We start from the raw sequence: 13633 nt of genomic DNA, 5'->3' as shown, positions 1-13633 counted from the left end.
CTGGTCCTGGAGTCCTGCTGTCCTGCACATTTTACATTTCGTATTCTCTGCTCCCAACACACCTGATTCAACTGATCAACTAATGAACAGCCTTCCTTAGTTGAAGTGTGTGTTAATCAGGGAAAACACTAACATGTGCAGGACTGGGGCTGGGAACATGGGTTCTATCCAGGAGGCAGTTAAAGAGAAACAACAATTCAGCACTCTGGAGATGGTGACCTCTTGTGGTCGGCAGGAGAATTGCATGTAGTAACTGTAGGAAGATAGCTGAAGAAGAATCCAGGGAGTAACATGAATCATGTTTGATGTAGTAAAAAAAGTTCAGAGTTTTCCAAAGAAACAGGACATCTGGGTCAGCTGATAAAGCCCTTTTGTCAGAAATGCCTCTTTTCTCTGTAAAGTTTGTGTACTACACTGAACTTTTAACTTCCAGAACATTATAAATAGTGAGTTTCCCTCTTTAATAAAATAATAATAATGGCTGATCCCACCCACTGAGTCTGATGTTACCCACTGAGTCTGATACCATTAAATAAAACCAGTTTGCAGTTTATGTTTTGATGATGAACACTAATATATTTCTTTTTGTCTTTCTTCTTAGAGAGACATCCCATTATCACACACATGCACAGACACATAAACTATTTTAGTTGCACATGCTTATGTGGTAACTCTGCAGGAGCATTCCTGCCCCACGTCCTTGAGCCCTGTCTGGGTGCAGGTGAAATTTTGCATATCCTTGTGCAAATTCTGTGTGTGTGTCTGTGTGTGTGTGTGAGTATAATTCAGTTAGGATTAGCTGTATGCATTAGTATCTACCCTATGGCTATGTGACACTATTAAATTCCACTTTTCAACGAACGAGTGTATTTTTAAGAAAAAAATAATTTTATCTTGCTGTGATCCGATCCGTCGCGCCTGAGCCGAGCGTATCAGCGGGGGACTGTTTTGTCATATCTGGTCCTGGAGGAGGTGGCGGCCTTTCTAAGCCTGTGCCAGGTGTACGCTCTCCTCCTGCTGTCCCAGGGGAGGAGGGGCCTGGCGCTCCTCTCATTTCCCTGGCAAATGCTGTCACCAGTTCCCCCTTCTAGTCACAAGTCACACAGATCTCTGGAACACAAGCAGTGAGCAGACATGGGATCTGTCGCCGCCGTCATGAATCTGCTCCTATGTGCCATGCTGCTCATCTCAGGTAAGATGATAAGATCTTAAGTAGGCCTTCAGCAATGAAGGATCAGGTGTTTAATCTATTATGTCATACCTTGTGGATCAGAGCTCTTGTAAGAGGGGGGAATCTTCTGTACTGGTGGTTTCATGGTAAAACACATTGTACAGATATTATATATTTTTGTCTTATTTACTTGATCACAGTTAAATAAAAATGTCAGAATTATGTTACCGTAACTGGTTTTGATTCCTGTTTATCTTTTTTTTTTAAAGGTGTATGTTTTATGTTTGTGTATATGTTCAATAGGAAAAAAAAATCATTAATTTCTCAAACTCAAATGAACCTCAAGTTCCCTTATCTTATGAGCCATCACATGTTGCGCACAGCTAAAATGTCACAAGGCTTGACTCAGGCGATTATTCATTTTTTGTTGTTTCTGTTTTTATTTCTTCAATATGCAATTGATTTTTGCTTAGAATGCCATTTAATTCCACCTCAACAATCTCCAGTGCTACCATGCGAATAGTCTTGTATGACTTACTCAAAGGCTCTTTAATTATTGGGGGAAAAAACACGTCTGGACACTTATTGTCTTGGAGATCTCTTAGTCACCACAACAATCTGTGGTTTGTTTGTAGACAACAGGAGCAGAAAGGGCCAAGCACGTTTCATGCTATTCAGCACAGCATGCAATAAACAGTGACACACTTCTAGCCTGCAGTCCACTTTCCTCCCTCCCTCTCTCTGTGGAGCTTGTCATGTGTTATAGGGGTGTTCTTATTTATTATTTAGGACACAACATGAGCCACACAGGAGTCTATTGTAATGCACAACATGGTACAGCAAAGTGTGTGTGTGTATGTGTGTGTGTGCATATGCTACTGCCTCATAGTCCCTTCCTAGCAACATATACAGATCCGCAGCTGTCAGTTAAGATTAGGTAACTGATCTCTACCGCTCTATACTTTACCATTCATGTGTGTTAAACTTCCAGGCAAGCTTATTTTTTTTCTATTTGTCTATTCTATTTGTCTCTGATGTAGTAGACTGACTTACTAAGATTACTGTTCTTAACCCTTGTGTTTTCTCCAATATGTGTTCCTCTGAGAGCAAGCTAAAGTCTGTGGCTTTAACATGAGAGAAGAGTGACATGATCTAATACCCAGCAGTTCCTTCACACGGCTTTTAGTGTTTGCCCAAAGACCAGTTTCAACAATTTAAAAAGGATCTTGTGTTTGGCTACAATAATCCAGTATAGGCTGTCAATATTTGCTCTTGCCAGTTACAGGACAGATCGAGTGAATCAGACTTCAGGGGTGATTAAACTGCAGCATGTGGACAAACATCATAAGCAGAATTTGGTTTTAGGGTCTTTCATTTTTTTTTAAATGAAGTCATTGAAATATGGCTTTTCATGATTTACAGTGTGCCATATGTGTCACATATAATGTTAAAACTAAAGAACAAACTAAAAAGACAAACATAGAAACCAATAGAGACTGTAATGTCCGAATGGACAGCATGCAAATTCAGGGTTTGAACTGAAAGATCACTGTCTGTTACAGAGTTTGAGAGAGTTTCAGTGTGTGCTAAGTTTAGTTTGTTATGGTCATAGGAAACTGGTTAATAATGCATCTCTTCTGCATCAAAGGAAAATATTTTGGTTCCATTCTGGGTGTGGCCAGGGCGGAAAAAATTATCCTTATGTAAAAACATAGGAATTGTGTCAAAACCTTATTTGCACTTGAGTGAAAATGAAAAGGTACCTACAGAGTATTTAAAAGTAAAAAGTGAATAAAATTAGAATCTGATTTATAATTTTTAACAAGTCGCACAGCTCTGGTTGTATGTAAAGTTATAAAGGTTAAGTTTGAATTGTGATAGGTTTATACTTCTTAACTTTTTTACACAACTTTATTCATCTGAATTTGTACTACATTTTGCCACAACACCCATGTTTGTTACAGTTAGTATGCAATGTAATATACTTTAATGTGAGACGAATGTGCAATTCATGCATGAAAATGGTTATTTGTAGTATTTCCACATATTAAGTATTAACGTGATTGGGTGTTTTAAAGATCAATAAGTTAAAAAGTACAGATTGGATTGTCAGAAAGAAAAACAATATATGAGTCATTATCTTTGAGATTTATAATGGGTACACTTTATTTCTCCTGGTACAAGTACTCATTTACACTTGTAGGTGTGGTCGCTGTCAGCATAAAAATGATGGCCGGGGTTTCACACATATGGCTTGTTTTTGTTTCTGTCTCGAAGGCACTAACACAGAAGAGCTCATTTCGGTGCCTTCCGTCGTGGATGGGATCATGGGCAAGCCCCTCTATGTAGCAGTGGAAAAAAAATTTAGTGAAGAAGGAGTGCAGTTCCAGGGCACCTGGTTTCAGATCAGCCCTAAACCCATTCATCTGGTGACGTTTGATAACAACAGAGCGATCCATGACATGGTCCTGAAGAAAACACTGGAGCGCATCACTCCACCCAACATCTCTCTGAACTTCACGTGTTTGGATGAAGCAGATGAGGGAGACTACCAGCTAAAGATCAACATCATCCACACTGGTCATAATGAATCAGAGACTGTTACCAAGAATGTGAGGATTACAGTGAATGGTAAGAATGGTTTCACTTCTCTGATCGGGCAACTGACCTGGTTATGCCATTTTTTTTTCTTAACTTCAGTTCATGTTTTAAACATAGTCCCATGGGAAGTGGACTGTTTTTTGGTTTTGTTTTGTTTTTGTCACAGTAAAGAGCTTAAAAAAGTTGAAAAAGTTCAACATTACAGAAAAGCACAGAGTAATATCTTTTTTTTTTTTAACCTCACAACCAATCAGATCATAAATGATTGGTTGAAAAACCAAAATGGAGGACAAAGAGCTGGTGAAAAATCTGTCTTGTTGGTTAGTAAATGTACAGAATTTTATGAGCTGTTGAAAATATTTAATTGCCAATATTGCAATGTAACATAGTATAATTATAACAGCTTACCTATTCTGGGGCATTCACCCGTAGGTGATGTGACGTCCCACTTTAACTGTGGCTGCGTACAGTCAAGTCGCATAAGCAGCTCAAACTCTGTTGATTTTCTGTCTCCAGATCTACAGGGAACGCAAACAACCTCCTCATCACTAGAGATAAACCAATCTAATTTTGATCTTTATTACTGATAACAATAATTCTAATCTTGATAGCAAGCTAGGTTTGTTAGTTATGGAGTGTCGTATAAACTGCTTTATTCATATTAGCACAAAAGGTTCTCTGACTAACATTTTTTCTGTAAAAGAAAAATGTGAAAGCATCCTTTGGTGTTTATAGCAATTTTTTCCCTAAATATAGTATGTCTTTCCTGACACTCAGCTTCCTTCAGAATGAATGTCTTTGAATGAAAGTGCTTGTGGTGCCAATTTCCGTCAAAATGATTATCTTTTAAAGGTGCAGTTTGTAATGTTTAAAATGTTCCTAGACCTGTAGAAATCATATAGCGTCAAGCATAGTTTAGAAAGACTGTGATTTGCAATGCTGTAGTGCAGTTGATCTTGAAGCTTTCTTCACTTTAGGCTTCTGTTTAAAATTTCTGGCCCGGGGTAGTTAACTCCGCCCCTTAGCTGGGACAGACAGACCTGCTCAGCTCCTTTTCTGGGAAATATAGGGAGTTTTTTTAGTTGTGGAAAAGAGGGACAAATTCTGTGTTTCTGCCTAGGAAGCTCTACAAATTACAAACTGTTCCTTTAATATACGTGCTTCCTCTGAGAGTCAGCTTCCTTTATAATAATTACCTGAATATACACGTTTGGAAGTAATGCTAACAAAACACACACAAGTGTATAACTAGTTCTAATAAATAAGCCTTGCTTCTTTTCTTACACATTTTCTTTCTTGGTGTAGAATTTAATTTGCTATTTAGAATTTTCCAGCTATTTAGCTATTTAGAATATGTTCTGGCAAAACACTTTTTTTCAGCCCAATTTGGTTTTCTTCTCTTATTTTCCGAGATCTAGTAATTGCTAATAATTACTGGTTAATTTCTATTATGGGATGAAATTTTACTACAACAATACAGTCACTGAAATAAACCCCTGAGCATTTCAGAGGGCAACCTTTCACAGATTTCCTTGCAAGACCCTCAAGTCATTCTCTTACCTAACATAAAATCCTTAAATGAAAAATCCACCATGAAACACATTAAGTATTTTATATGGAAATATTGTGATGTGCTTACTGATTCTTCTGCTAATTTGTTGGTTGATACTTTTCCTGTTATGCCGTGTCACAGAGAGACATTGCTAGCTCAGTTATAATGGTGTTTAATAGAAGAAAAAAATTCAGCAATCTCAAACATAAAGGACAACAGTCAGGTTTCGCTGTCAGCTCCTAAGAAGACAGGAGCGAGAGTGTCCTTTCTCAAGCAGCTAGTTAGCTTTCTATGAGATGGCAAGCCTGACAGTGTTTATGGCCGAATTAGAATGAAAATTAAAACTTTGGAACGTTATCTGTTTGAGCACAGTGTACAGATGAGGAAGTGAAAGAGCTGGACTAAAGGACTAAAGCGCTCCTGCATCACTCTCTTTAGGTAGAGTTGACTACACCGCTATCAGTGGACAGTCAAATGGCATTGTGGGTAATGTAGGAAATGGTTAACCAAAATGAAAATAGACAAACGTAGATAAAAGAGGTTTAAACTAAAAAAGTTAACTTAAGTATTTCATTACAAAAGAAATCTTGGGCACTACTGAAGACCCCATCATTACATCCAAAGTGTATTTTTCCTTTAAGTTTACCTTAAATTTTTATACAAGGTGTTTTATACAATAAGGCCATGCTCCTAATGTAGCTCCTTTTAGACTCAGTTTTATTGTATTTGCATTCTCCAGTGCCTCTTTCCATCCCTGTGGTTGAGAAAAGCTCCAAAGGCACGCTTGTGGAAGACCAGGACAACGTTACTCTGACCTGTACCGTGGAGAAAGGAACTAAGCCTAAGTTTGAGTGGTTTAGAAACAACCATCCGGTCAACCCAAGTAAGCGTCATGTGTTCTCGCAGAGCAACAGCATCCTGTACATTAGCCCAGTGAAGAAGGAGGATATTGGCGCCTACGGCTGCGCGGTCAAAAACCCTATCAGCCATTTCCGAAGTAAAGTCATGGAACTCAGTGTGTGCTGTGAGTGTTCCACTTTTCTCTGTTCCCTCTTTCATATCATGCAGTACATCATTTAGATTTGCTCCCTGTACCTCTAGTTCTCTCATATATCCTCTTCGGTCATATTCTCTAGTAAATCATTATGGGTTGTGTCTAGTAAGTTCCTCTTGTTGCATGAGAACCAGCTAATGTTTACACTGTAGTGACCTGTTGTGTGGTGATATAACATCTGTGCTGTATTACACATGAATACATATGCACATTAGTACTGATTGACATTAGCATTTACATTATTACACTGTGTTATTGTGGGTTTCTTGCAAAATAGCACATTTCCAATGAAAGTCCTCAGTGGTGTAGGGTCAGGTTATGGAATGTGAAATTTAAAAAAATCATTATGCTAAATAAGGAATAAAACATGATTGTGGTGTTATTTTATATGAAAATATAATAATAAATATAATAAATAATAATCACTGTGGGGGTGGTATGATTTCTTTTTTAAAGTTACATTTAATTTTGTGGAACGTCCATAAATTGTAAAAGGAAGTAACTTATTTTGCAGACGTCATAACAGCTATAAACAGTCATTCCCTCACCAGCTTCTATTTTTTTCTCTCTCTTGTTATGTTACGGAGAAACTGCGAAGTCCTCAGTCCTTAGAATTTCACAGAGTTTTAAAGTTCCAGCTTTAACTCTGACTGTTAAAAAACGCTGACACTGGAGACTTCTTCTGAAAATGCTAAATCTCCTCTCAGAAATCTTTTTCACATTTTTAAAATCTGTTTAATCATACAAGTCCCTGTGAACGAGTTGTTACTATAAAAATGATACTGTATAAGAGTGAGAACTCTAATAAAACCTGTGATCTGCCTTGCAGCCCGAACTCCCGTCAGAGTTGCTGTTGACCAATTGACCAATCAGAATGCAGAATTCAGTAACCCTGTGGTAGAAACATTATTATTTTGAACACTTTAGCTTACTATCATACACTTTCTAGCACTATTTACAGTTATGATTATAGCATCACCTTTTTGGAGAACGGTCAAACTTCAGTGATGGATATTTATGGATTATCAGTTTTATTAAGTGTTATAAACAGTCAGTACAGTATTAGATAGTTCAAGATTGTATGATTTTGTAGATTTTATGAATGAATGAAAGGTGCAGGTATCTGATTTTTCTCTTGTCTTCCATGTGCAGGGATAAGATGTGATATAAACTACAGGTCACTCTGAACTTAAGCTGTAGTTCAATTTAAGTTTGTGGTTTAAATGATATCAAGATAGTGTTTAATAGATTTTAGATTTATCGATTAGAGATTTAGATAGCATTTAATCGATTTTAGACAATTTTGACAAGAAATATCAACTGAAAAGTAAGAAGACTGTATGCATTGTGCAGACATGGCTGGGGAGGAATAATGTACATGTCTCTCCGGTCTCTGGGATGTCTGGAAGTCCTTTTTAAACTGATCAAAGTACTGAATATCCTGGTGTTTATATATATTTTTTAATTTGTATATTTGTATGCAATTATATATGACTAATGGGTAACTTGTTACATTTAGGTTCCTGCATTATTTACTGCATTAGTAAACAGCAGTAACAATCTGTAAACTTGCCAGTTAACCATTGCAAACACATTAATGAATGCAATAGTTCCTATTAGTGGGCTCATGGATGAAAAAAAAAACATTGGTTAATACAGATTTTCATTGTTTGGCTCACTCACTTCATTATTTAATTCTGATTGGTCAGAAGGTGTTGATTAATTTTCTGTAAAAGCAGCTCTGACCATAGTTCCAGCTACAAAGTTTATATGAATATACTTGTTCTAATACGTTATTGTTTCTATAGTAACAAATAGCTAAAAGATTGTTGATATGGTGAAGCTTTGTGTAAGGAGATATTTATTTAACATTTATAGAAGGAGTCTCCAGTGTCAGTGCTTTGTAAAGTAAGTTTTAGTAAGTTTTCCGCTACATGGAAGGACAGAGGACTTTTCCACTTTTCCTCTTTTCCGCGTTCTCTGTAACATGACAAGCTGGTGTTTTTTCTCTTTAAGAGAGAGACAAAAGAGACACTGGTGAGGGAAAGATTTGGAGCTGTTTATAGCTGCTATATCATAAGTGATAAATGGAACTAACTTGTTTTGCAGACATTTCACAACATTAGTGGATTAAAAAGTATAATATGTTAATTAATGTTAATATGTTAATTAATGAAAAAAGTAATAATTGGCAAATTGCTGTGTTGTAAGAGGAATAAAACACCTTGGGGTATGAGATTATAGGAATATAATAAAAAAAAGGATCATAATGGCATCACACCACAATGTCATTGATTATTGTCCTATAACAGCATGCCCTGTTGTGTTTATTTCTTGCGTACTCATTAATACAAATGTTAACATTACTTCTGCGCTATTAATGTTAAAGTTCTTCTACAGTAAATACTGTAATTCGAGGGAATGTTAATGGGAACTGTTACTGATTAATGTTAATGAGAGTTTCTCCCCATCAGATGGCCCCTACAACCTGGAAGTGAACAGTGAACAGGGTCTGAGAATTGGCGAGGTGTTCACTGTAAATCAGGGCGAGATGGTGTTTTTCGACTGCCTGGCCGACTCGAACCCTCCCAACACCTGTGTGTGGATTTCCAGACGCGACAACAACACAGAAGTGCTCATGACTGGCCCTCGCTTTGAGGTGGCGTCTCACAATCTGGGCCACGCCACCAAGTTCTTGTGCAGGGCTTTTAACAACATAACCAATAAACAGGACGAGACTCACTTCACACTCGTGGTGGCCAATCTTGGCAAAGGTAACAATAAGATGATATTTATTTGGATATTTATCAGGATGTTCTGTTTGACTTTGTGTGGAGAGATATAATTTCCCAGCCATGGCTCAGTGTGTCTAATGATTATAGTGATTTGGCAGGGAGCATCTGATGAACATACTGTATGCCTAACAAAGGCCACCATTTTTTTTTTTCAGTTGCTAGGCACATATCACAATACCGTATGAGAAATATGTGTTGCATGAAAAGTAAATAGAGGCTGACAGCTGTTCCAAGAGCCTGCTGTTGTTTTTAAACAGCATCTAAATTTCCAGTTTTATGCTAACCTCATCTTTAAATTTCACAGCTATTGGAAATCAGAAGTTAATGCAGATTCAATTTCACTCCTATTATAAATATTTATGCATAGTTGTCCTGGGTAAAGCGGGATTTAGAGACTTAGAGACTAGTATTCTTATATTATTTTAGAAATTGGCACCTTTTCATGGAAATGTCTTTAATTTTCATGCCTTTTATTTTACAGACACCACAACCACCCTGATAATAATCAATTATTCTATAATTATAGATTTTTTTTTAGAAAATATAGCCTAATAAATAATATAGAATGATTAAGAAAACAGAAATCTGTTTCCAGGCAGAGAAAATCTTGTCCAAGAGGAAACCGCAGTGTCCTCTTTAACCATCGTCGCCATCTTCTCATTACTCGGTATTGTCTGCATGCTAATTGTGCTCTTCTGGAAGTCCTGCCATCCGAAAAGAGGTACTTCTGATCCACACCCAGCTTGTGTGTGTGTATGTGTGTGTATGTGTGTGTACGTGTGTGCACATACACAAGTCTGTCACTATGTGTTTATAGAAAGTCTCATCCAGCCAAGTTGTTCTGGGATTTGAGTTTAAGCAAATGACAAATTATTCTGTAATTTGACTGCAGCTATGAGCAGGCTTAGGTGTACAGGTTTTATCCAAATCAGCTCTAGTTCATGAGAAGGGGAAGTTCTGACGTTTGATTTTTTAATACTTCCTCACATGGCTATGATATCATATCTAATTATATATTTTCCCTCCTATAGTGTTCATGAAAATCTACAGCAGGTAAGAAAACCAGGGCTTGATTAAATATTTACAGAGAGACATATTTACTTTATTACTCCGTGGTTAAGTGATGTCTGTTTTGGTCCCTCCCCCTTTAGGCCCATCCCAGAACAGAAAGGTAAGCACCCTACATGATTTATTCACTAATGCAACAAGTGTGTGTTGTTAAGCAGTGCTGTGTACATAGCTGCTGGTCACACAGACATATTACAACCATTTTATCAGCTTCAAAATGCTTACCCATAATTACAGGGTACAGCGAAAGCCATAAATATTTGAGGAAACATGAAGACATCAGTTTCGATGTCTATACAGTTACACACTTAATCAATACCGGTGCGTGTGGTTTGCTGAGAAAGTAGCGAGCTTGTTTTTCACACAAACTGAAACAGTAAATAGATGTGTAAATAGGGAGTGAATGCACAGGTAGTGTATACTAAGAAGTCTAAGAAGTATTAATATTTATTACAAATGAGAATATATACAACAACAATAATAACAACAGTAATAATAATAATAACACCTATTCTATAAATAATAAAGTAACAATTATAATAATAACAATCCGAAAGAAAACAAGACATTATAAAACAAAAAAATAATATAATTAATAATAATATCAATATATTGTGAATATTATTATTATTAGTCATTAATATTATATTACAATTATATTAACAACAACTGCAACTGTTATTATTATTTTTATTATTATTATTATTATTATCTGAACATATATTAACCTTAAAATGATAACAAAATGTAGAAAGCTGTCAAAAGATATCAACAAAAACTAAAAGAAATTAAATTAAAAAACAGAGAAAATTAGCATTTAGCGAGGTGCTAACACTTTTTTGATTGACAATCATTTTAAATCTTTGTCAGATTCTTTGAAGTGTAATAAGGCACTATACTATTAATCCCAAAAGTCTCAAGTTGGTGTTTAGTTGTTCATCTTAAAGCATATAACTCCTATAAGTGATCATCATGGATTATTCAATAACTACCATGAAGCTAATTTCTCTTTGTACTTTGTACTAGAATTCGTTGTAATTCTAGTCCAATTTTTTTTCAGGTTTAGTGTCTGTCAGTTCTCTTACAGTATTTCATACATTTTGGTCATCAGTGAATCATTATACTTATTATTCTCTTCTGCTAGGCCATGAGGATGCCACTGAAGATTTTGGCATCTATGAGTTTGTTTCCATACCTGGGAGAATGGAGTCCAGGCAGGTTAGTCATCTGTTGTATCTGTTTCGATTTGGTTAGAGGTGTAACCAAATACAAATACATTATTCAGAATGAACAGATAATGTGTTCTAAGCAGATACAAATACAGATATGAATAGAAGGGGTACTTTTTTTTAAGGAAGCTTGCCGTAAAGGTTAACAGGGCATCTGGTTTTAGAGTGCATTAGTACTGGGATCCTGCAGGATTAAAAAAAAAAAAAAAAAAAGTCACACAAGTGGGATTAAAGGATTAAAAAACAGTCACATCTCTAGTTCAGCCCAATTATTAACTTGAGTGATGTAGCTGTGTTTGAGGAACTGTTCAATCCAAAATTTACACACCATGCTCACAGTGCTTACATTTCTACTGCCGTGTTTTTTTTTGGTGTTTTTCCAGAAAGAAAGAAAACTCCCTTCCAGTTTAGGCCACACCCATTGTGGGTTAAAATACAAATACAGATACAGATATTTGGAGCAGTAAACAGATATAGACACTGACAGAGATAGTAGAATTGTGTTACAGCCCTAGTTCGTACTGAGTTTTGTGTAATGTTCTCTTCAGGCATCGTGTAGATCTCTGACACGGCTCGATTCAGCCCGAGATTTGCATACCACCATCTATGATGTCATCAAGCATGTTCCTGAAACTCCAACACTGAGTCTGCTGAAGTGAGTCACAGGTTCAACAGGAACCAGCAGGATTTAGGGAAGAAGTGTTTCTGAAAAGACTAAAAAAAAAAAATAAAAAAAAAAAAGCTCAAAAAAGCACTGGCGATGCTGGTCAATGCCATCCTTTCTTTATTTCTTCCTACCATCACTTGAAGATGGTTTTCCTCTTTTCACATTTTATAATATAAGACCCTCAATGAAGTAGGAATCATAATTATAATCCAATGATGCATAAAGGTGATGTTTTTTGGATATTTATTTACAACATATTTCACCAGGGTCCTCAGTTTTGTATATAGCTTTCCTTGGTTTTGTTACCGTTACTTCTTTGTCATTGACATTCAGCTTTAGCGGTATTACTGGATATCTGAAAAGCTTTGTAATAATTATGATGTGATTTCTATATCTGTTTATATGTTACCAGCTTAATCGATACCTGAGAGTATTTATATATTTATACAGCAATATCAAATGCAGACTAGCCACTGCTCCATCTGTCATGCATGTAAATATATGCAAGTTTTTTTATTCTAATGCTATATTTTTGCACACTGCAATGACATTATATCTGTGGTATATGTCATAGAATTCAGATATGCTCTGTGTTTTACATTGCAGATGCAATTTGTTGCATATATTCACAGTTTATGAGGAAAAAAAGCTGTTTATTTTGAAAATAAAGATTTATACCAGTTGCATGTCGATTTATTCCAGAGTGCTGTTGAATGCTCAATTCTGATTGGTCAGAAAGTGTTGAATATTTTTCTGTACCAGCAGCTCTGGGGACTTGTACGATGACAAGTTGCAATGTTTTGCTTTTCTTATTAATTTAAAGCAAGAGAAAAAATGAGAGGCTGGTGAGGAACTTACAGGAACTTACTTGTTTCATGGAAGTCCCATAACATTAAACATAACTATAAACTTTATACTTTAATTAATGAAAAACTATCTACGTTACATGTATAAGAGGAATAATACATTTTGGGGCATGCTGTTATCTGTCATGTTTTATTCCTTATTTATTGCATTATGACTAGTTTTCCTCAGGCATTGTCTGCTATGTCAGCAGTCTGGACAAAATAAGCGACAGAAGGTTTAGGACACGACTCCAGCTGAGCCTTTCCCTTGAGCCATGATGTTCCTTCTAGAAAAATAAATCCTGAAGCATTTTAAATACAATTACATTATATCTAAGCAATCTAATCAAGCTAACAAAGACCATGGATACTGAGGCTGTTCAAGGGTGCAGGGAAACTGCTGAATCCTATTGTTTCTGATGCCTATGTTTCTAGGGCAAGTGATCAACTTAGGGCAGATCCCATTTACTTTCATTTATTATCACTGCATATGGTGCACTGATAATCCTGACAACTAAAAGGCACTTTGTTATACACGGCTGTTTTAGTGGAACTGAGTCATAATACTGCTACTAACTGAATAGTGTGTATGTGTGAGCAGGCTTTATGGTGGGAGACCATCTGTTCACTGTGTGCTTTGCAGGAGGAGCA

The 13633-nt window shown here is 36.3% G+C and overlaps 1 protein-coding gene across 1 annotated transcript; it reads left to right on the top strand.

Moving 5' to 3' along the window:
* The first annotated feature begins 1041 nt into the window (after window positions 1-1041).
* Window positions 1042-12833, top strand: hepacam2 (HEPACAM family member 2). The gene is made up of 9 exons (XM_026929457.3): window positions 1042-1192; window positions 3449-3802; window positions 6064-6348; window positions 8853-9152; window positions 9769-9894; window positions 10205-10226; window positions 10325-10344; window positions 11386-11459; window positions 12019-12833. Exons 1-9 carry the CDS (start codon window positions 1135-1137, stop codon window positions 12127-12129), a joined length of 1350 nt encoding a protein of 449 aa, XP_026785258.2. The 5' UTR covers window positions 1042-1134; the 3' UTR covers window positions 12130-12833.
* Window positions 12834-13633: the final 800 nt, after the last annotated feature.

This window comes from Pangasianodon hypophthalmus, chromosome 23 (assembly GCF_027358585.1).
Source record: "Pangasianodon hypophthalmus isolate fPanHyp1 chromosome 23, fPanHyp1.pri, whole genome shotgun sequence".
Classification (NCBI taxonomy): domain Eukaryota; kingdom Metazoa; phylum Chordata; class Actinopteri; order Siluriformes; family Pangasiidae; genus Pangasianodon; species Pangasianodon hypophthalmus.
The sequence above is the reverse complement of the archived record's forward strand: the minus strand, read 5'-3'. Positions and strand labels throughout refer to the sequence as shown.

What these genes read in the sequence shown, in the direction of transcription:
- hepacam2 (XM_026929457.3), top strand. Translation starts at nt 1,135, where the DNA reads ATGGGATCTGTCGCCGCCGTCATGAATCTGCTCCTATGTGCCATGCTG. An exon ending in CATGGAACTCAGTGTGTGCT is followed by an intron (nt 6,349 to 8,852) that starts GTGAGTGTTCCA and finishes TCTCCCCATCAG; the next exon opens with ATGGCCCCTACAACCTGGAA. An exon ending in GCCCATCCCAGAACAGAAAG is followed by an intron (nt 10,345 to 11,385) that starts GTAAGCACCCTA and finishes CTCTTCTGCTAG; the next exon opens with GCCATGAGGATGCCACTGAA.